This window comes from Takifugu flavidus, chromosome 5 (genome assembly GCF_003711565.1).
Source record: "Takifugu flavidus isolate HTHZ2018 chromosome 5, ASM371156v2, whole genome shotgun sequence".
In the NCBI taxonomy this organism is placed as follows: Eukaryota; Metazoa; Chordata; class Actinopteri; order Tetraodontiformes; family Tetraodontidae; genus Takifugu; species Takifugu flavidus.
Window position 1 is genome coordinate 12,193,707 of NC_079524.1, and position 20,114 is coordinate 12,213,820.

Genomic DNA, 20,114 nt, shown 5'->3' on the forward strand with positions numbered 1-20,114 from the left:
AAGTGCATAGCCCCACAGACGTTAGGCCCCCATATCTATCTATAACACCAAGCAATGTCTCAGACCTACAGCAGCGAGCGTGGGGATGCTTATCTATCATGTTGCAGCACTCTGCAGCTCTGCTGAAGTAACCTTGTTTGGATGGAGAGGCACACTGGCTGTTGTTCTGCTGCATAAGCAAAGTGCTGGGTTACAGGGGGTGAGTGTGTGCATGTGTGTGTGTGTGTGTGTGTGTGTGTGTGTGAGAGAGAGAGAGAGAGAGAGAGAGAGAGAGAGAGGAGAGAGAGAGAGAGAGAGAGAGAGAGAGAGAGAGCTTTGCATACGTCACTGAGCGGCAGGTGGACTGGAGAGGGAGGGAGTCTCACTCCTCTATACACAGAGATACTTTGGCATGTTTCCATAGAATCAGTTTTTGACTGTTTCCACATTTGAATCCTGTTTATTTATATAGTGTAAAACAGTTTTTGGTGTTATATTTTTGAATTATCCTCACATGGTGGGTGGTATGCTACTACATAGCCAGAGACAGACAACTTTTATTAGCAATTCTTCATAATGTACAAAACAATCAACAATCAGTTTGCAGAGGAACCCAATCCTACCACACCCCTGGTGTTTCATATTCTAAACCACTTTTCATGATGGATAAAGGATCTGAGAGTGTACGGTAATTACCAGATTATCAGATTATGTGATTGATGCAAAACAATGAAATAGATTATGCAGATAAGCGTATAATGAAACTCTGCCTGCAGACACGACACGCATCATCAAAATAATCCATGTTGGGTTTTTTATATATTTATATTACACAACCAATTAGGCAGGCCATCTCTAGAGGATAATGGGGCCAAATGTAAGAGATCTGGATGAAACAGATGAACAAATATTCTCCCATCAATTCAGGACTGGGGTCCAGACTGGGCTGATGTCGGCGGTCAGCACAGCGGCTCAATAAATTTGTTGGTTTTGCTGCAGGTCAGGGTTCACATTTACCCTCTTGAAGTACTTTGATTGTGAAAAATGAAATAAATGTTGGGTCCCTGTCTTAGTGTAGCCTGAATAATTTCGCCTCTGTTACTCTGATCCGTCAGAATCCTTAATATCCCTGCATTGATTTAAGACAAAACAGTCAGTCCTTGCAGCTGTGTTGTGTTGACAATTCTCTATTTTTCCTGATGTTTCTGCTTTGCTCACCACAATGACAGCATCGATCAATGTTTCTGTGCAACGTGTGCGAGCAATTTGTGCCGATCGGGTGATGAAAGCATCATCGACAGGTTACTGCAGAGCTTGAAATGTCGTTGTCTTGTTTCAAGACACGTCTGAGACGTTATCACAAACTCCTGCTTTTGTAAAATGGAACCCACATTGATAAAGGAACAAAAAAACCAAAAGACCAAACTAATAGTATCTAAACCAAGTAATTCAAATGCAAATCAGCAGGTGACCTTTTGTCTTTGTTGCCGTGAGCACAAACACGCTCTATTTACATGGAGCAAAATATTATTTCTTTACTGCCACTTTGCTGCCACTAATCTCATGAATCCCGCCAGAGAAGAGAATTAGTTGCTATTGTCCATGAAAAATCTCTTGTTTACTGATTCGTGCTGTTATGAAAGATTTCCTGTGAAAGATTAATGCAGATGTGTAATAAGGGGGTAATAATTCTCAGTTGATGCTGACATTTATTATGAGTCACATGAGCTGCAGAAAAAAGGCCTCGCTGCATCTACACCCCCCAGGACTCTTCTTCGTTCACGGTGACCCTCCATCAAACTCACCCTCTCTCACTGAATGTCCAGGCTCTTCTGGGGCTGGAGCCCATCAATAACAGCCAGGAAGTACAGAAAAATCACTCTGCTAACATCCAAACTCTGCTGTCACTATTCCTAATCTGGTTCATTACAGGCTCTAAAATCCCCCCTGGTGTGTGTAAATGGGCACCATTGAGACCCTGATCAAGAATAAACTAAGAATGGACAAATAAAAGAACTGACAAATTAAACTCCTTCATTCTCTTGGATGCAGTCATGGATCATTTCACCAAAGCTCATTCCAATCCGCCAAGCTGATCGGCCTTAATGTAGAGATGATTTATAAAGCATTCGGGTGACGCTAACAAGAGAAATAGCTCGCGAGAAAATGTCACCAGATTTATCTGAATCACACCAGGGACGCTAATAAAGACAGAAGCACGCCATCCCCGTGCAGCAGCACCATTTTGTTGAAGTGGGTCATTAATTTGATGTGATTTGTAGTTTGGACAATTTAGATTTGGGTAGTTTTTCTTTTGTTTTGTGTTTTTCAGAATCTTTAACTGAGAAATTACTGACGTGGCTCTTAAATGCTCTCATTTTTAAGCCCTGACAATAAAGTGTGACTTCGACAATTTCAGACTTGCATAATGAATTGCCATGGAACGTTCCCATGGAAACTGCATGATGCTTCTCATGGAGGGTTTGTCAACAACACACTCTCCCACCAGTGAGCATCCCAGTCCATACTGTCATCATGCAGTGTGCAAGACAGACACGAGGAAATTAAAGCTCAGGATCTGAGAACTCCGCTGCCTTGTCAACATAAAAATAATGATGTTGCCAACATCCGGCTTTGTTGGTCCCGGGTGCTTTGGCTGCACTCTGGGGTCACCTTCAGCCTCGCCGTTAATCACTCCTTTCACCTGAGGGGAACTCCTGTGACTCTTGCTCGCTGCAGAGCCACTCGTTGCCTTCATTTGTCCTTCACCTCCGCTGCTGAATAAGAATCAAGGGATCAGGGCAATATAAAAAAAGAAAAGGGAAAAAAATATCCAGCTGAGAACAGCGATGAAATTAATCAACAAGCCGGCGTGTGTGCGAGTGTGCGAGTGTGCGTGCGTCTCTGAGACCCTTAATGGATTTGCTGCTGCAGAGTCGAAGGACGTGTGCTGGTTTTCAGGTGTCTCACAGTGCTGCTAAATATTTATGACAGTGACAGCGAGCAACGCCAACATCGGCTGTCAGCGTAGAGGACAGGTACATCACCTGCTGTATGTTGGCGGAAATAACCAGGACAGAGTCACTCCAGAGCTGGCAGGATTCATTCTTCCTGGGAGGATAACATTTCCATAGAAACTTTTACAGCCAGGAAAAACTGACAGGATGAGGTAAAAAACCTGTAAATAATCACTTTTTTGTTTGCTCATCCTCTCTTATGCCCTTTTCCTCCGCAAAACCTCCATTGATGCAGCAGATTCCACACTCAGCAGCCACATTGTCAAGACGACAAATTTTCCTGTGTGCATGTGTGAATACCAGTTAGGAGTGGAAGCAGGGCAACATGGTGTCAGTGACAATCACAAGTGAGGAGACTGACCTCTCCAAACATGTCTGACTGACAATCCAGTTTTCTTTTCCATCAAAGTAGTGGAATGAGACTGGCTGAAGCCTATAAGAACAGAACATACATCCTGGAAATGATTGTAATTGGTCAAAATAGACTTAAAACTCCCTTGTGTGAAAGCACAAGATTGTTTAAATATGAGCTGAGAAAGTATTGAGCTGAAAGAAGCTGATCAGAATCAGGGCACTCTAGTTTTATTTCTCTGTAGATTTACCATGTTTATTTTCCCTAAAGGATGATAAAGTGTCTGCATCCATCTGCGGGACCACATTTATATTCTGTTTTTCCGTCTGCAGCCCCCCCGGTGCAGTGAAATCTGAACTCATCGGAGCTAAATCCTCCTTTATCCCCTCAGTTATTTTAGGTTTTACTTAAAGAGTTTTCCCTACAGTATTCCTGTCTCTTCCAACAGGAACCTCACACAGTCATACTCTTGCAAATCTACTCACTGACTCGAAGCAGATTGGATGTGTGGGAGTGACAATTCAGGCAAAAACTTTGTGGACGAACAGGATATTTTCACACTGGAATGTTTCAGTGAAGGGGCTGTTCATTCTATAGCAACATGCTGTAGCGAACTGTTATAGGCCACAACTGGAGCCCTTGGGACACGTTGGCGAAGGAAAGATATAAACATCAGGCAGACGTTTCAACTAACTTTGCCTGGACGTGAATCTTTTATGTTTTAATTTCAGCAAAACACACACACACACACACACGCACACACACACCCCATGATAACAGAGGGACTGTAATCTTTCTAATAAGAGAGCTAAAGTCGATAACATTTGAGGCTAAAGGCAAAGATTAGAGTGACATACCACCACTTCCTCACAATGTGCAAAAATAAGCCAGCAGGCGATGAATGGAAGCAGAGAAGTGCTGTCAATCATGGTATTTAACCCCAGTTTATGATGGCACATAAGACGGCTGATCTAAAATGGACACCTGGACATTAATGAAATGCACTGACTAAAATAATCAGGGATAGCTTTATTACATCTGATCAACGTGTGGTGATGAGTGGAAACATAAAACAGAATTATATGAAAAAGAAAATGTGTCATAATTCTTTAATCAAGAAAAATGTCTATGTTAAAATAATATTAATAAGAATTCATAATAATTTATTAATGAGCACATTTTGTTTTGGGATGTGTTTTCTGGACAAAAACCATCAGTAGTTTCCATTTTAACAATAAATCTCATGTCCATATTACTAATAAGGCCATATTTTATCAAAACAGTTTGGTTCAAAGCTTCCGCTTGACTTTCTCGGGTGTTTGAAACGCTTCTTGGACTTCGGTGCCGATATGTTTTCCTCTCTTCTCTGACAGTCTGCGGCCAACAGCCCCCAGGCCAGACGAAGGGAGCCCACATGAAGTCTGGAATTAGATGGAGCTGTAAATATTTGATGAGCTGCTGTGTGTTTCCAGCAGCTTAACAGACGACCAAGGTCAGAAGAATCTGCAGCCTCGCATGCAAACACGTATGCATCGTTGACAAACAGGGTAACACGTGCACAAATACTAACACACGCACCATCAACCTCAAACATGGCTGCATGCAAACAAAGTTTAAACACGCTCATGTTTCAAAAAATGTTGTTTTAGAGTCTATTCTGACATTGCTTGGCTTATGAAACTCACTTCCCCCTCAATATTTTCACTCTTTTCTCCAGATTTTCTTCATTTTGAAGAAAAATCTTTATTCCAAGAAGGCCTCACTGGTTCTTAGCAGGATAAATATGTTTCAATTTCAAAGATGAAACAGAAATGCTAACTCGAACCGCTTTCAGGCACATATGTATTTAAAAAGTGTGAAGGGATTCACATACACACACACACACACACAGACACACACAAACAGCTTGCAGCATGTCACCACATCCACTGTATCTAAAACACCGGATCGATCCATTGATGCGTGTCTTGCTTTCACATCTTTGAAGCACTGGAGTCAATTCTTAACCCATCTATAATTAAAAGCTGCAGAATTCAAAAGACCGTACAAAGCAGGAGCGCACAAAACATTCTGCCTAACCCTGCCACTGGCGTCATTCCATCTGTGCTGATATATACGTGCTGCAACCGCTCGCATCCATCTGCTGCGTGTTTTCTGGGAGGTGAGTCGACTCCCTGAGCTCAAACAGGGAACTCAGGTTTGTCTCTGTCCAGGATTTCTTCTTTACATGACACAGTGAAAGAGATTTGATTGTCGAACATGGTGCAGGACAGCAGACAGACCCATAAGAATATTCAAAACCTGATTTATTTGACCGAAAAAGCATTTATCCTGCCTCTGCACCCTGATGTAAACAACCATTAATTAGTTAGTTTATCATTGTACTCGTCAGCCAGTTAAAAAGTGAGTGTAAAGGAGCCCAAAACTGCATTATAAAGGTGAATTGTAAGGCTTTATGTCTGCACATCAGTGCTCAAGAGATGCTGCATAATGGAGCCCAAAATTGCTTTTGGCACCTCTGGGATGATATAAGTGATATGTCAGACCATCAAATACATTCTGTTGTTAGTTTATGATAACTTGGTTCTGTGATGGTTGTTTGTGCTACCAGATCCAATATAAATCTTTCTCTCTTTTCCATCCTCAGGAGCAGCCCTGGATTCAGGTGCACTTGCTGACATCAACCACGAACACTGTGGTTTTTCCTTTAACACCAGTCTGATTTACACTGAAAAACAGAACTCTGTAAAAGTCTTTTATGTCTAATCACACTGGCGATGGGCGTCTGGACGCAAGTCAGCAGTTTAATGGCCATGTTAGAATCACTCTGACGGTCTCAGTGAAGAAATACTGCAGTGTTGTTCTGTCAGCGAGGCTGTAATCGCCTCCTGATGAAACCTTTTTACAGGCGGTGCGTCGGCTCAGCAGAGGAGCAGCATGCAGACGCACACCTTGTCTCAGACAACAAAGCCTCTACAGCCTACTTCTGGGTGATAAGTCGTCTATTTCGGGTGTTGTTAAGACAGGTAGCATCACTGGGGGATTAGGTGAGAGCAGCAGAGTGGTGATAAATCACAACCGTGGAGATGTGTTCAGGGAAGGGAGCGCAGAAGGAGAGGGGGTGAAGTCAGCAGCAGAACATGCCTCTTCCAGAAGGTGACAAACAAAGGCGTCGTGTGAGGGAACGCTCAAGGAAAGCAACAAACTGGGACCCAGATCGCAGCGACATCGAAAGAGCCTTCCCAGCACAGGAAGGTCCCCCGCCCCATCTCCGTGTTTGTTCGAGTTTGGGGGTTTTTTTAAAAAAAAACTGGACTGGGCGGATTCGCAAACAGTAAACATCCTGCCTGTTGATCCGTCGGAGCCAAATATCCCAGACAGAGATGGTGTAAACAGAGACACATCAATATTTTAGCACATGCAATAACAAAAAGAGAGAGACAGAGACAGACATTGAGACAGACAGAGAGGCCACTGTTAAACAGACGTTTCTGTAACAACATCATTTAGACAGAGATTGCTGCAAGGCAAGTGTGCAACATGGCCAAGAGGAATTGGTGGTGAAGCAAGGATACACAATTTAAAACCTTAAAACCTTTAAACCTTTAAAATACAGCTTAAAGATAGAAGATAAAGAAAATAAATTATCCCTGTTTGTGTAAGTATGTAGGCTGATTTTGGTAAAAGTCAAAGAGAGCAAACCTTGTTTAACTTTTATCCACCCCCCTCCCAAATTAAAACGAGATTCTGGTATACATTAATATGATTACATTTTTATTATTGACATTATTGTAGCCAATTTATGAAACAGTTCTCATCTAATACTAAAATATAAACCGTTTAGATAGAGAAATTAAAGTAAGAAAAGTCAGAAATTAAAGTAAACAACTGCTTTTAGCCTTCCTAAATCATTTAAACTCATTAAAACGCGCCCAGGAGCGCCCCCTACCGGAGCTACAGCGCCACACACGGTCGACATGAAGATTCCAGTGGTGAGGGTGTGTTTAAGTCATGAATAATACTCTCTTCACTTCATCCTCATCCTCATCCTCATCCTCATCCTCATCCTCATCAATCAGGATCGGATCCCGAATTCCCTTCAGAATCACTTCCCGTCAGAAAAACCAAAACCCGTGTTTAATTAACCAAGTCGCACTCCTCCTTGTGTGTTTGCTGGTGCTAAAAGAGACCCTGACAGGATCATGGCAACATTTTATCTTATATAGAGCTGAAGTTCTGCCCGACTGACAGGATCCAATCATATCTGAATACAAGTGTCTTCCTCTCAGACCTGAACTGGCTTATAAGAGAAAGAAGATTATCTTGTCACGCCACTTTAGTTGTTTGATTAGCACAAATGACATTTCATGAGGGACAAATTAAATGAGATGTTAAGACAGATTTTCTCAGGCAGAGGCTAATCTCATTTGGGAAATCATTTGACCAGAGTCCAAATTGTGCGGAGCATCTGGAGGTGAAGTGGCTGCAAAGCTTTCTCACTGTGATGTGCCAAATGACAGAATTTGTCCGTAAATCCTGAAGATCCGAAATGTTTTCATCCTGCTGCTAAATCCTTTTTCTGCCAACAGTATTTTATCCACAAATGTCTTTAATCCGTGATTTAAAGAAGTCTTGATTATATTTCATATCACATGATCAAGAATAGCATAAAACTAACATGTACAATGATTTTTCCTCCTTTGTCCTTCGTGCACTAAAACCACAAAATCCCTTATGAGCTGTTTGTGGGATATTTTAAATGTTTAACTGAATTTGATATTAATGCATGCATTATTCTGTGCTTGTAATTTAAAATACTCAGCAATGATAGTTTCCTATTTTCCCTGCTGGTTTCAGCCTTTATTTTTACTCTGCTACCATCTAGTCTACGCCATCAGAACAGCACCCACAATGTTACCATACCAATATTACCGGTACAACAATATTAATCAAAATTGAATCAAATAAATTCGTATTTGGATTGAATTTGGATCACATCTTTAGTTTCAAACATCTTATTGATTTTTTTTTTTAACTAGTTCAGTTATTAGCTGACGGGAGAGCCCTGAGCTCAAGGACCTGTTGGCATTGCGACATACGAAGGCATATGAGTGACAGGCGGAGGTCTTGTGACCAAGGAAGGGATGAGCAGAATGTTGACGGACACTTCAAGCAGGATGGTGAACCTTGTCACAAAATAACAAATGAAAAGAGAAATCAAAAGCATTTTTAAATGACTAGAGTAGAGTGGTTTAAATGTAGTTTAACATTTAAAATGTTTTTCTCAAAAAAATGTTTCACAGATCTTCGGCAGTCATATGAGAAGTACATCAGTTTCACATTACATCAGCATTGGAGTAAGAAAACCAACATGAATCCCACTATCCACATTTAAACTGTATATGATTGCAATGTTATTTTATTTTTAAAATGATTCAGAGTTCAGCTCTTATGCCCTCCGGGAAGGAGCCGACTCAAACCTTCAGATCTGATCAATAATATCTCCTTCGTTGGAGTTTCAGACACGTGAGTTTGTCTTTAGCGGCTCAGCATCAGTAACATGACCCACTTGGTACATGTGTCTTCATTCATCTCTGATTGTGAAGCGTCCTTGTTCAGCAAACATTACAGCTCTTATATGACACAGACAGAAACAGGGTCACTGCTGCAGGCTGGTGGATTTAATTAGAATTCTGCAGCCAGAAAACGGTGGAAAAGAACATTATTGAAACATTTATGTGGTTGTACGGAGTCTAATCAGGGAAACAACACACAGCAGAACCTCATAAATTAATTTTCTTTTATATAACAAGGCAGATAACATGAACTAATCAGCAAAACACCTGCAAAAACAATGAATTAACTTGTTTTTTGCTTCAGGGTGGTTGTTAGAAGAAAATAAGTTATAGTAAACGCCAATAGTCATATAATATTTAAGTGTAGTGCACTCACTGGGGGGGGGACCTAAGGTTTCTTCTGACTAATTTATTTTTTGAGGTTTTCTTGGGGAAAATACTCAGAAAAGCTGAAAAAAACAGAAAAAACAATGTGTATATGCTTCTGTAGTAAACAGAGGCCAACAAAATTGTTTTTTAGTAAAATATCAACATACAGGAGCAGAACTGTTAAGAGTGGTTGAGCTCTGTTGGTTCTGGGATGCTTCTTCTTCAGGAAACGTGGACAGGAAGTGTTGCAAGATGGTGAGAGCTGTGTGCCTCCACCCACAGAGCCCAAAGACAGATAAATGGCCTTTTTCGAGATGTTCTCCCTTCTCAAGCCTCCCTTTATTTCTCTGACACTTGTACTCTGTTCTGCTTTTACCTCCACCCACGTCTTAAAATGAATCCAAATGTGGCTTCAAAAATCCAAATTTAACTTGACATTTAGCAACCGGTTCTCCTCTAAAAGATTTGAAACCGCATTAAAACTTCCAAAAATGAGTGCAGTTTCACGAATGTTTTGTGGCGTGTTTCACACCGTCCCTGTAATTTTAACATTGAGGTCAAGCAGAAGTCACTTCAACCAAGGATGGAGCTCCACCCAATAATTTCAGGAATTTCAAGAAGTGAAATGTGTAATTTTGGTCAGGACATCTCAAAAGTCACTGACAGGATTGTTTCTTCTTCTTTACAAAATAAAAATAGCAAAAAAAGGCACATTTTACTGTAACAAGTTCGGCAATTATTAAAGCTGCAGAAGCAGCATAGTTTTCTAAGAGTTGCTCTCCACAGCTGGAGCAAATGTTTAAAGTCTTGGGCAAAAAGAGTAAAAACAAACATCATCTTTAGCACAAATTCCTCCGAATCTAAATTGCTTCCAAAAACCTACAGTCAATACTTTTATCATTTTATCATTTATTCACACATCAGAAAATGACCCCTGATTGCATCAACACAAAAACCAGCTTTAAAAAACCTCCAACACTTCCGCTGAGTTTAGCAGGAAGCAGCCTGAAGGGTGAAGAGGCGCAACCCTTCCACACCCCGAGGCAGCAGAAGATGCAGACCCTCGTGAAGGTTTTATAGGCGCCGACATTCTGCCAAGGTGACAGATTCCGCTTCAGAAACATGAACAAACGAAAGCTGGGTGAGTTGGAATTGACTTTTGTTGAAGCCGCGTGCTGTTTAGTCTTTACTTCCCTTTACTATCACCTCATCTGGCATCCTGACAACGTTCGCTTGGCTACACATAACGGTAACACACCAGCCGACCTAGAAAATACTGAAATGCCATTTAGATCACCAGCAGCAGGACCGTGTTTACTGTGCATTTATGGACAGTAGATGCCCCCCACCCCCTCACAAAAGGACCAAATTGCTGGACCAAAGCCCAAGTTAGTTAACCGAGTCGTGTGAAATAACATTTCCTGTCACTTCGAACTCCTTGATCTCTGTTCTAGGGTTCATAATGCAACACAGCACTGAGGCGGATAAACTTTGGTAGATGATTGACTGGGTGGAGGTGAAAATTGCAGTATCTTCCTCTGAAGAGTGGCGAGTTTAACTTAAAAAGCACCAGGCCTGTATTTGTTTAGGCAGACTTAGCTACTGTCACGTAATAGACGACAACTTTGGGAACACTGTTTCTGTAATTAGATAAATAGTGTGAGCTATTGACATTTGTTTGGAGTGTGTTTGTGTGTGTCTTTGTTCACTGTTCCACTTACAAACAGTTTTTTGGTCCATTGTAAAGGCAACATAGAGGCGCCTTTGTGCACATTGAATGGAGCGCAGCCAGGCTGAGCTGGAGCGCTGGGTTAAGCTAAGAAATGACAGCAAGTGTCTGAGAAGACAACGGCGCTCTGTGCGCCTCTTCTTCTGCTGCTGCTTCACAAGATAATTGTGTGCTATTTAGTGCTGAGGCTAGACCCACAAAAACAAATCAATGTGATCTTTTGCTTTGGGCAGAAGTTCGAAACCAATCAGTTTATGTCTTCTCGGCAGTGAAAAGCTTTCAGAAAATGCTGTGATGGAGCCTTTATTTTTTATACATTCTTTAGAAAAAAAAGGACCTTTGTGGGCATATTAGAACAGCAATATGTAATTGCAATAGCTATATGAAGTACACGGCATCAATCAAAAATGCATTTTTATTATAATTAGCGGACAGGTGCACTCCCTCTGGACACTACTAGGTCAAACATACAAGTGCAAACAGAAACTAACCACCTTTAAAAATTCGATTTATAAACAAATAAGTGTAAGAAAAATAGTTAATAGCATCAATCTTGAAAAAAGGAGTTTCTGATAAAGGCAAAGCGGGAAGTTGTTGCATTATGTAGCCCTTAGACGTCACTAAAACACACAACTCTTCTCATATTCATCTAGTTTCCTGACATCGCAAAGGTTTACATATTTAAAAGATTTTATCTAGACCTTCCATATTTTTTTAAATCTTTTTTATCTGACTATATTTAGCGGAGGACATAAATATCCGTCAGTGTTTTCAGAGTCTAATGGCTCCCGGGGGCAGAAACATAATCAAACACTGGTGAGAGCTGCAGGGGCTGGAACAGAAATGCTGGGAGCTTTAGCCAGTCACTGTACAACAACATTCCTCAGATAACTCCAGGACAAACAAAACATGTCCGTTTGCACCAACGAAATGTGTTTTGGAGCAGCCGACGTCGTAAAGGTCTAACATTATTTTTCATTTTTACAGGAGACAGCAACAAATTAATGTCGATGATTTTGGCACATTTAAACTATTACGTCCTAGTTGCTCACATTTAGGTTTTCCTGTTTCATCATTTTTGTTTTAAGAACAGGAAGTCACTTCCTGTTGTTCATTACTGATAATCTAGATGACTGGCTATTGAAGTACCGGTAAACAACACATCATCAGAAGTAACGTATTTATATTGACATAAACCCTCTTAAAAACAGCCTTCTACATGTAGAACCTACCACAGTCATCATATTTCAAAGAATGCGAAGAGAAAAAACAGATCGTGTGTAATTACACTATTATAATCAGATCATATGTAAAATGAAATTTTCCGTTCTGTGACGCGTCACCTGTCTGCAAACATGCACGTTTTTGTTTGGTTTCCTTCATTAGTGTGTTCAGGATTAATCAGGCTCCTCTGTGTGGGCTGAGTGAGTAGGAGAGCCTCCTGTTGCTTGCCAGTGGGTCCTCTGACCACTTCTGCTGTTTAAAATGAGACAACACCATGTTGCGCAACCCAGACAAAGACCCAACCGGTCTTTCGGCTGTGGGTAAAAAGAAAAAGAAGTCATCATAACGTCCGCACTCTCATTTTAGCTCAACTCGATTGTCTGCTATTGCGATTCCAAATTAAAATTTCCCTGCCTGTGAACCCTGCAGCTCTCACCGTCCTCTGCCACTTTGAGGTTCTTTTTGTGTTTTGTGCTACGTCTCCGAGCAGCTACAACACGACACCCCTTAGATTTACACTAGGAGGTGTACTGAACCGAGCTGACGGGTCTGAAAGGGGGAGCCGGTGTCTTATGTTAGAACTGCGTCATTATTTGCATGCTGAGAATCGCAACCACGACCTTTCCATGAAAATGCTATTTTCTGCTGACTGAGAACAGTCACCCCCCCCACCCCCACCACCACACTCCAGCTCGTTACCCGTGAGAACATAACTTCAGCCAGCATTTCCCAGATGTCTCTCTGGTGTTTACGGTCCCCTCGCACTAACCCCTAAACATGACAGCTCTGTACTGGTGTAAAGATTTCGAGCCAGTCTAATTAAATCCATAATCCTCCGCAGGTTTTAAATGGTTCGGGAGCCTCACTAATCTGACGAGCCGCCACTCGGAGAAGCCCAACATCAAGGCAACCTCGGGATGCAGTGAAAGCCTTACTGGTGCCAGACCTGCAGTGGGGGGTCAGTCTGTGGATGACATCGAGCCCTGCCTCCAAAGCCCCAACTATGCCCACTCCGATGAAATGTACACCCATGTGGGAACTATTCCCCGCAGTCAGACACAGAAGAAAAGCTGCAGAGAAATGAAAGAGAAGAAAAGTAAAGAAGAGGAGAAAGAAAAGAAGACGAAGAGCCATTGGAAGGCGGAGGAACACGTCCAACACTCCCCTCTGCTACACGCCCTGTCCATCCAGAGCCTGACCAGTCTGGACCAGTCTCTGTGCGTTCCTGCAGCGTCCCGGCCGCTGCCCTGCACACCAGCCCCCGGTAGGCCTTCACCTTTGACCTCACCGGCCGACCACTGCAGGAAACCCCTCGATCACACAGAGGTGCTGTGGACAGAGACAGATGTTTCAGACACCAATAGCTGTGTGAAAAAGCCGTCAAACATGACCAAAGCGGCCTCCCCGCAGGACCTGTACGTCCCGATGGATCCCATCTATGAAAGCGCTTGCACTCGGAGAGGCATCGCAGGAAAACAGGAAGCAACAGAGGCTGCAAATGACTCAAAGAAAGTCAACATAAGCAGGTGAGAAGATGAATTGGGAACTATTTTTACATCTTTAGCGAATGTTGTTTAAAGTTGTGGTGACAGGATTAAAAACCAACAACCCCAACCAGATTAAAGCATTGAGGATCCTCACGAAGATAAATAAGTAAATAATATCCAGCCTTTATTACAATTCCTTTGTTATTGTTGAACGCAGTTGTTTCAAGCTACAAAAGTGGGTGAGCGCTGTGACAGTTACGAGTTAAAATCCCCTGACAGGGCTTTTAGTCCGCTAATTTCACGGTAATGAGTCAGCGGACATGCGCACTAGTTGCTCGCCGGCTGCGCTCCGGTGCCATCAGCGCGCAGTTCGCCGGGTTGCGTATCGGACTCCGCGGGAGAAGATGGGCGAAGCAGGGCGCACTGACCGTGTCTTGATCCGCTCCGGGGAGGTAGAAAACAGGTGAGAAAATTGGAATTTGGGGTCTCGTTTTTGGTAGAGACGCGCTCGGTCAAACACGCAAACGCCACTGGAATTAAAGATTTGAAACGTTTTCAACGCGGCGCTTTGATTTCCTGGTTAAAGATGCCAAAACTTTGGCCAACTTTAAAACCAGCGCACTGAGTCTGTGTACTGACGGAGTGCGTGCGTCTTTCTGGACATGACTGCGTTACATAAGTGCAGGAATTTGATCCTGCGCTGCTTTCACTCAGAATAGCGATAAGCTTTTTTTGGAAGCTCCTTTCCCCGTCCTGTCCGCTCTACCTGCTCCCTCCTGACATGAATTTGGGCTATGTTTCAATCTCAAATACCATAAACAGTCAGTGGAGAAGTGCATGTGAGGAATTTATTTATCATCTTTTTCTTCACAAGTTTCTCAAAAAGATGCAGCATTTCGTTGAATTCAGTCGTCCAAAGTGAGCAACGACTTTCATTTTGAAATGTTTCCTTGGTCAGAACCAGCCTTTCTTCTCCCGCTCGCTGTTTAGTTCCCCTGAGGTCAGACACATGTTGGCGATGTCACATTTGTTTTGGGTTATCTGGGAGCTTTGAACCGCACCTCAGTGGATGTCAAGCGGCGCTGTAAAGTTGCAGGAAACGCAGTAAAGGTTTGATGACCGTTTTGGGGAGTGTTTGCAGCCCCCGGGGCGGTGGGAGTTCCCCCCGTGTTGGGGGGTTTGGGGGATCTATTCCGTGGATGAAGAGTGGGGGGAAGGCCGCAGCTGTATTCACAGCCCCTAAGACAAAAATCCGTGACTTAGACATTTGTGTCTTCAGCGCTAAAAAAAAGCCATGCAGATGTTTCAGGCGTCCCATCCTCATCCTCGTGGTGTTGTGGTCTACAGACTGTGGACAGTGCTGTGGGAACTAGCCCACAGTTCCCATGTCTCCTTCTCTGTCCTCTGTCTCTCGGTGCATTAAGGGCCATAAACCAGTGCAGGCGACCGTGGGTGGGGCAAATTAGGACTCATTCCCTCTCACACACGCTGCAGCTTTATTCGCACGACACACGGCCGCCTTGAGACGCACTTTCACTGTTCTCCCCTTTCTTTTTTAGCACGTGCTCCCTGACGTCAGCCACAGGAAGGTTCTGTTCTGACAAACAGCATTTGGCTGATTTCAGGGCGCTCACGCAGCAACAGAAGTATTCCCCATCCTCCCATCAGAAGCTTGTTGTGTTATGTTGCAGCTGTTGCTGGGCGGAGGCAGGACAACGCTTGCATAATAAGACGGGAGGGTTACAGAAAAGTGTTTTGGGATTGTAGTTTAGAGACCAAACCACATGTCAGTGGACCAGCATCGGTCACCTCTGAGGCTGTCCTGAGTGTCCTGGATACTCGTGTATTCAGGAAACACATTTTTTTGGATGTAGAGTCTGTCTGTGGTTGTGGTTCGTCGAATGTTTTGATCTTGCTGTGCTGTGATTGGCTGATCAGGTGTTTGAGCCCACAGGTGCTGTGCTGGTTTAGTGGCGGCATAATAACAACAATAAACTCCTCTTGCTCATAAGTTTGATGTATATATTGTAAAAATGTGTGTGTTATAGACACCAAACCAACATTTTTATTCAAAGATCTGTAAGAAATAATTCAGGACAGATCATTAATAGTTTTTTAGTTTATTTTTGGAACTAAACCGATGCTGAAGTGGCTGGATGGAGGTGCGTCATAGCTGAAACACCTACGTTCGTTGTCACATGTCTCTGAATTTGTTCGACAAACACCCCTTCAAACCACAATCATTTTTGACTCAGATCTCTTTAGAATTATTGGAACAACTTCCTGATTTCAGACCTTTTCATCAAAACAAAAGTACCGGGAGGAACATTATGGACCAGAAAATGAGATCATTATTTAGATTGCCTTGATTTTTATTGTGATTTATTCATACAACATGTAGAACAGCTGAATGTCGATCAGCGAGACCTTGTGAACTAAAGCCTCCTGATCCAAAGCCTGCATGTAGGAACCCTGTCTGAAATGGTTACTGGGTATTTTTCATGACAGCATTTCCTCTGGTTTTTCAGTCTGAAGGCTTCTCCAGACACCAGCGGAGATTACGTGAAGGTAAGCTTCCTTCTAAAGCTGCTTTGTTTCCGTCTATCGCTCGCTAACCTCTTCTCACGCGCTCTTTTTGAGAGACTCTTTTCTTTGTGCCTGGCGGTGGGTTTCTGTTTTCCCCTCTCTGCACCCTGGACCTGCGCTGTAATTCGATCAGGATCGGTGGCAGAAAGGACTCTGGGAATGCGTGCATCACGGGGAAGATACTTTGAAGCCTCCGGCGTTGCCGCCGGTAACAGCAGTGGCCTCGTCCCATCTTGAGAAGATAGAAACAGAGTAGAGAGAGCAAGAGAATTTCCAGTTCAATGACTCGTAATTGGACACTTGACAGACTCACTTGGCTGAATGGGACAAGCTGCCCACCAATGTTAATACTGATGTAATTAAACGGACTAACAACCCCCCCCCAACTCCCACTTACACACTGTGCCACTGTTTTGCCTAAAAAAACCTACAGAAACACAAACATTCACACACACATGCTCCATTTTTGTCTTGAGCCCTTGATTAACAGCCAGTGGGAGAGACCATTCTGATGAGTTTGAGGGGACAACATGTCACTGTTATAACAGTGTAACCACAATAATGCCTGCGTGTGAGTGTCACGACGCAAACATTCCAGACTCGTTGGTGGGTGTGAAGCCTTGATATACAGTATTCTTTTGTGTGTGTGCTTACATGAAGATGTGTTAAACAAAGCGCTGCTGAGTGATGACCCCCGCCTCACATTAATGTTGCCACAGCAACCAGGCTGGGACTCTAGCACGGGTCGGGGTCCCGGGCCCCTGGTGCACTAGAGTGGATGCCAGTGTGGGAATGCCACAACCCCACCCTCCTGTCCTCCCCTGTCCCCTTACTCCAAACAGTGCGGAGGACATTTACCCATGATGCTTTTTCCTCTGAGAGGACAGAGAGCTGGTCGACACCTGTTTTAGTATCTGTTTGGTTGTATTTTCATGTCGATCCTCCTGGGATGACCTTCAAGTTCTCTAAAGACAAATTCTGGTTGGAGCCGCCGTCGGAGAACCTGAAGAAGCAGTTAGACGACGAGCTGCGGCTGAGCGGCACCAACCTGAAGAGCCATGCATGGTACCACGGGCCGGTACCCTGGGAGGTCTGCACGTACACACACCCACACAGTACTGACTCAAGTGCTTATCTGTTTTCAGTTGTACAGTTTTTAGAGGAATGCTTACTTATCTAAAACAGAAATCAGCTTCTTATGATTCTGAGTCATTTTTTTATCTAATCTATAGAGCATTTTAGCTCTATAAACACGTATGTCCATAACTATTATCAGTTTATGTCAAGAGATTATTCAATAATCTTGCATATTTTTTTCTAAAGATGGAGACAAACTGTTGTCATGAAGTATGTCTGGTCCATAATGTTCCTCGAACAAGTTTACACATAGTTTGTTTGAAATACTCAAAGCTAGGCGGAATTAATTAAATATATCGCTATAAACGGATCAGAGATCTGAAAAATGAGTGAAAAGCGATTGTAATTGAACATTCTATTTCTGCCCAGCAGGGGGCAACGTAATCTCACTAAATCTGAGATTTTCGGCTTTAAGTCTTGGGGCCAATAACGAATAAGAAAATCTTTTATGGATAATTATAAAAGCAGATATGAGGGAGAGAACGTCTATCAAGTTTACCTAACCTCATAAACTCTAACTTTTCCAAATTTGTGAGTTTGGCACCAACTAAATGCAAAGTTGTATCTGGAACTTTTCTTTTTTTTAACTCTTACTCAGGTGGCAGAGAGCCTGGTGGTGAATCATGGCGAATTCCTCATCCGAGATTCTCGGTCCAATCATGGTGACTTTGTCCTGACCTGCCACTGGCAGCAGAAAACTCTTCACTTCCTCATCAGAAGGACAGTTCTGCAGTCCAGCGAAACCTACACTCGTGTTCAGTACAGCCTTGAGGAGGAGGCCTTTGACTCTCTGCCGGCTCTGGTTCATTTCTACGTGGGCAGCAAGGCGGCTCTGACCCAGTGGAGCGGAGCTCAGATTCACCGTCCCATAAACAGGACACTGCCTCTCAGTTACCTGGATACGGCCTTTGGCACCATCATCGGAACACCGTCCTCCCACGGAGACAGCTTGTGTGGTCAGCTGCGAATGTGCCACAGAAGGTCAGATCAGACACATTTACACATGTGATCAATTAATTAATAAATATTCAATTTAAAAAACAAGGAAGTTGACCGGGTCTCTTCTTTGGGGTCCCGGTCAAAAGATCACTTCTCTAGGTCCATCTGGATAGCTGGACCCCAGCTGGGTGCACTCATACTTGATTTTGTACTTCACTGGGGTATTCTTAAGCCAGAACTTGCATTGCCCTTTAACTATGACCTTAAAATAAAAGAGAGTTATAACACAATCCCTGTCTCGCATCTCCATGCAGTCCCGCTTCTATCCACAAGGGGGCAGACCTCAACAGGGACCAGGATGAGACACCTCAGGCCGCTGCAGGCGAATCCTTCCTGTCTACTCCCTACAACAGTGAGTCAACATTAAATTCCTCTTCTCTGATGTGGTGTGCAATTTCAGACCCTTATAATACAAGTGCAGTGTGATTCGGGTCCATTTTCTCTGTCAGGTGGAGCTGGGAAAGTTGAAAAAAAAAAAAGTCCACCAGCACAATACAGTGGGTAGGGTTAATCCTGCTCACACTATCTGATTCCATTAGAGAATATCAAGGTTTCACAAGTGAAACAAGATGCCTATAAGCCACTGTACTTAGGTATTACTATTTAATAATGTGTTATTTCAGTGTGCTGAGAAGTAATTTAATATATCACCTGCGCTTGAGCATGAACACGAAATACAAAACAAAGTGGATAAACCAGCTATAAAGATTAAGCTCTATTACATTTTTAATATCAACCAGCTGCTTCGGTAGAACGCTGCAATATTTTAGACAATGGGATAGTTGTGGAGTACACGGAAGAGAAGAGTTTGTTATTGTTGAGTTTGTTTGTTATTACACTGTAATAAGATTGGCTCATATTTGCTAGTCACTGTTATTTATGTGAGCTATCTTAACCATTATTATCGGTATAAATTGCTATCAAGCAGTCTACATAATGTTCCATCATACACCCAATGAAACATTTCTTTTTGGGGTTTTTTTGTGATCTGTTTTCCTCTGAGACTTCTGGAAATTCACAGTTCACTTTCCCGATTACACAACAGCACGGGGTGTACGTTCTGTTCTCTGAACCTGTAGAGACGTGCTTCAGCTCAGGAACTGGACTGCTAGTATCTGTCAGAAGATGTGATTTGTTTAAAATTAAACAACAGATCAAAGCAAGTCTTCACCAGTAATAAAGTTCTTCCCATAGTGAAATGATACCAGGAGGGTTTGTGTTGGTCACCAGGAGAGGACGAGCTCCTGGCTCCTCAAACTACAAACACCTCTGGGACATGATGTCCTGGATGCTTTATGAGCTTCTACCTATTTAAGTTCCAAACACATCCGGGACATGTTAAGGTTCCTGCCAGGCATAGACTCCTAATGTTCCTCCCCTAGTTTATAACCTGGACTTCTGAAGCAGCGTGAATGCGACTGCATGTTGCCTTCAGGTCAACTCTTGTTTTTGTGCCTCTTAATATATAGGAAACATCTGGAAGTTGCTGTCAGGGTCTGGCACTATAGGACACATCTGGAAGGACTTTCTCCCAATAACAAAATCATACAGCATGTTAGAGAACAAACAAACCAAAAAACACATTTGTTCAGCTTTGTTGTAAATACGACAACCTGGATCAATCCCTCGAGCTTGTTGGAGGTTTTCATTTGGTTCATT

The 20,114-nt window shown here is 42.9% G+C and overlaps 1 protein-coding gene and 1 long non-coding RNA gene across 3 annotated transcripts in view; one reads left to right on the forward strand and one right to left on the reverse strand.

Moving 5' to 3' along the window:
• Positions 1 to 10,207: 10,207 nt before the first annotated feature.
• The window catches only part of LOC130526275 (SH2 domain-containing protein 3C-like), a 35,125-nt gene continuing 25,218 nt past the window's right edge, over positions 10,208 to 20,114 (forward strand). Inside the window, exons 1-6 of one of the 2 annotated variants that reach the window (XM_057033801.1) lie at positions 10,208 to 10,434; positions 13,088 to 13,772; positions 16,262 to 16,301; positions 17,281 to 17,409; positions 18,055 to 18,437; positions 18,710 to 18,807. In XM_057033801.1, the coding sequence (XP_056889781.1) occupies positions 10,416 to 10,434; positions 13,088 to 13,772; positions 16,262 to 16,301; positions 17,281 to 17,409; positions 18,055 to 18,437; positions 18,710 to 18,807 (1,354 nt within the window). In that variant the 5' untranslated portion in view covers positions 10,208 to 10,415. Of the gene's footprint in view, positions 10,435 to 13,087; positions 13,773 to 14,050; positions 14,197 to 16,261; positions 16,302 to 17,280; positions 17,410 to 18,054; positions 18,438 to 18,709; positions 18,808 to 20,114 lie in introns of those variants that run through there. The other variant, XM_057033802.1, reaches the window with a different exon arrangement.
• On the reverse strand, positions 14,560 to 15,499 carry LOC130526285 (uncharacterized). Its single transcript, XR_008950696.1, has 2 exons — positions 14,795 to 15,499; positions 14,560 to 14,728 (listed from the first exon to the last, which is right to left on the reverse strand). It is a non-coding gene; the product is annotated as an uncharacterized LOC130526285 (long non-coding RNA).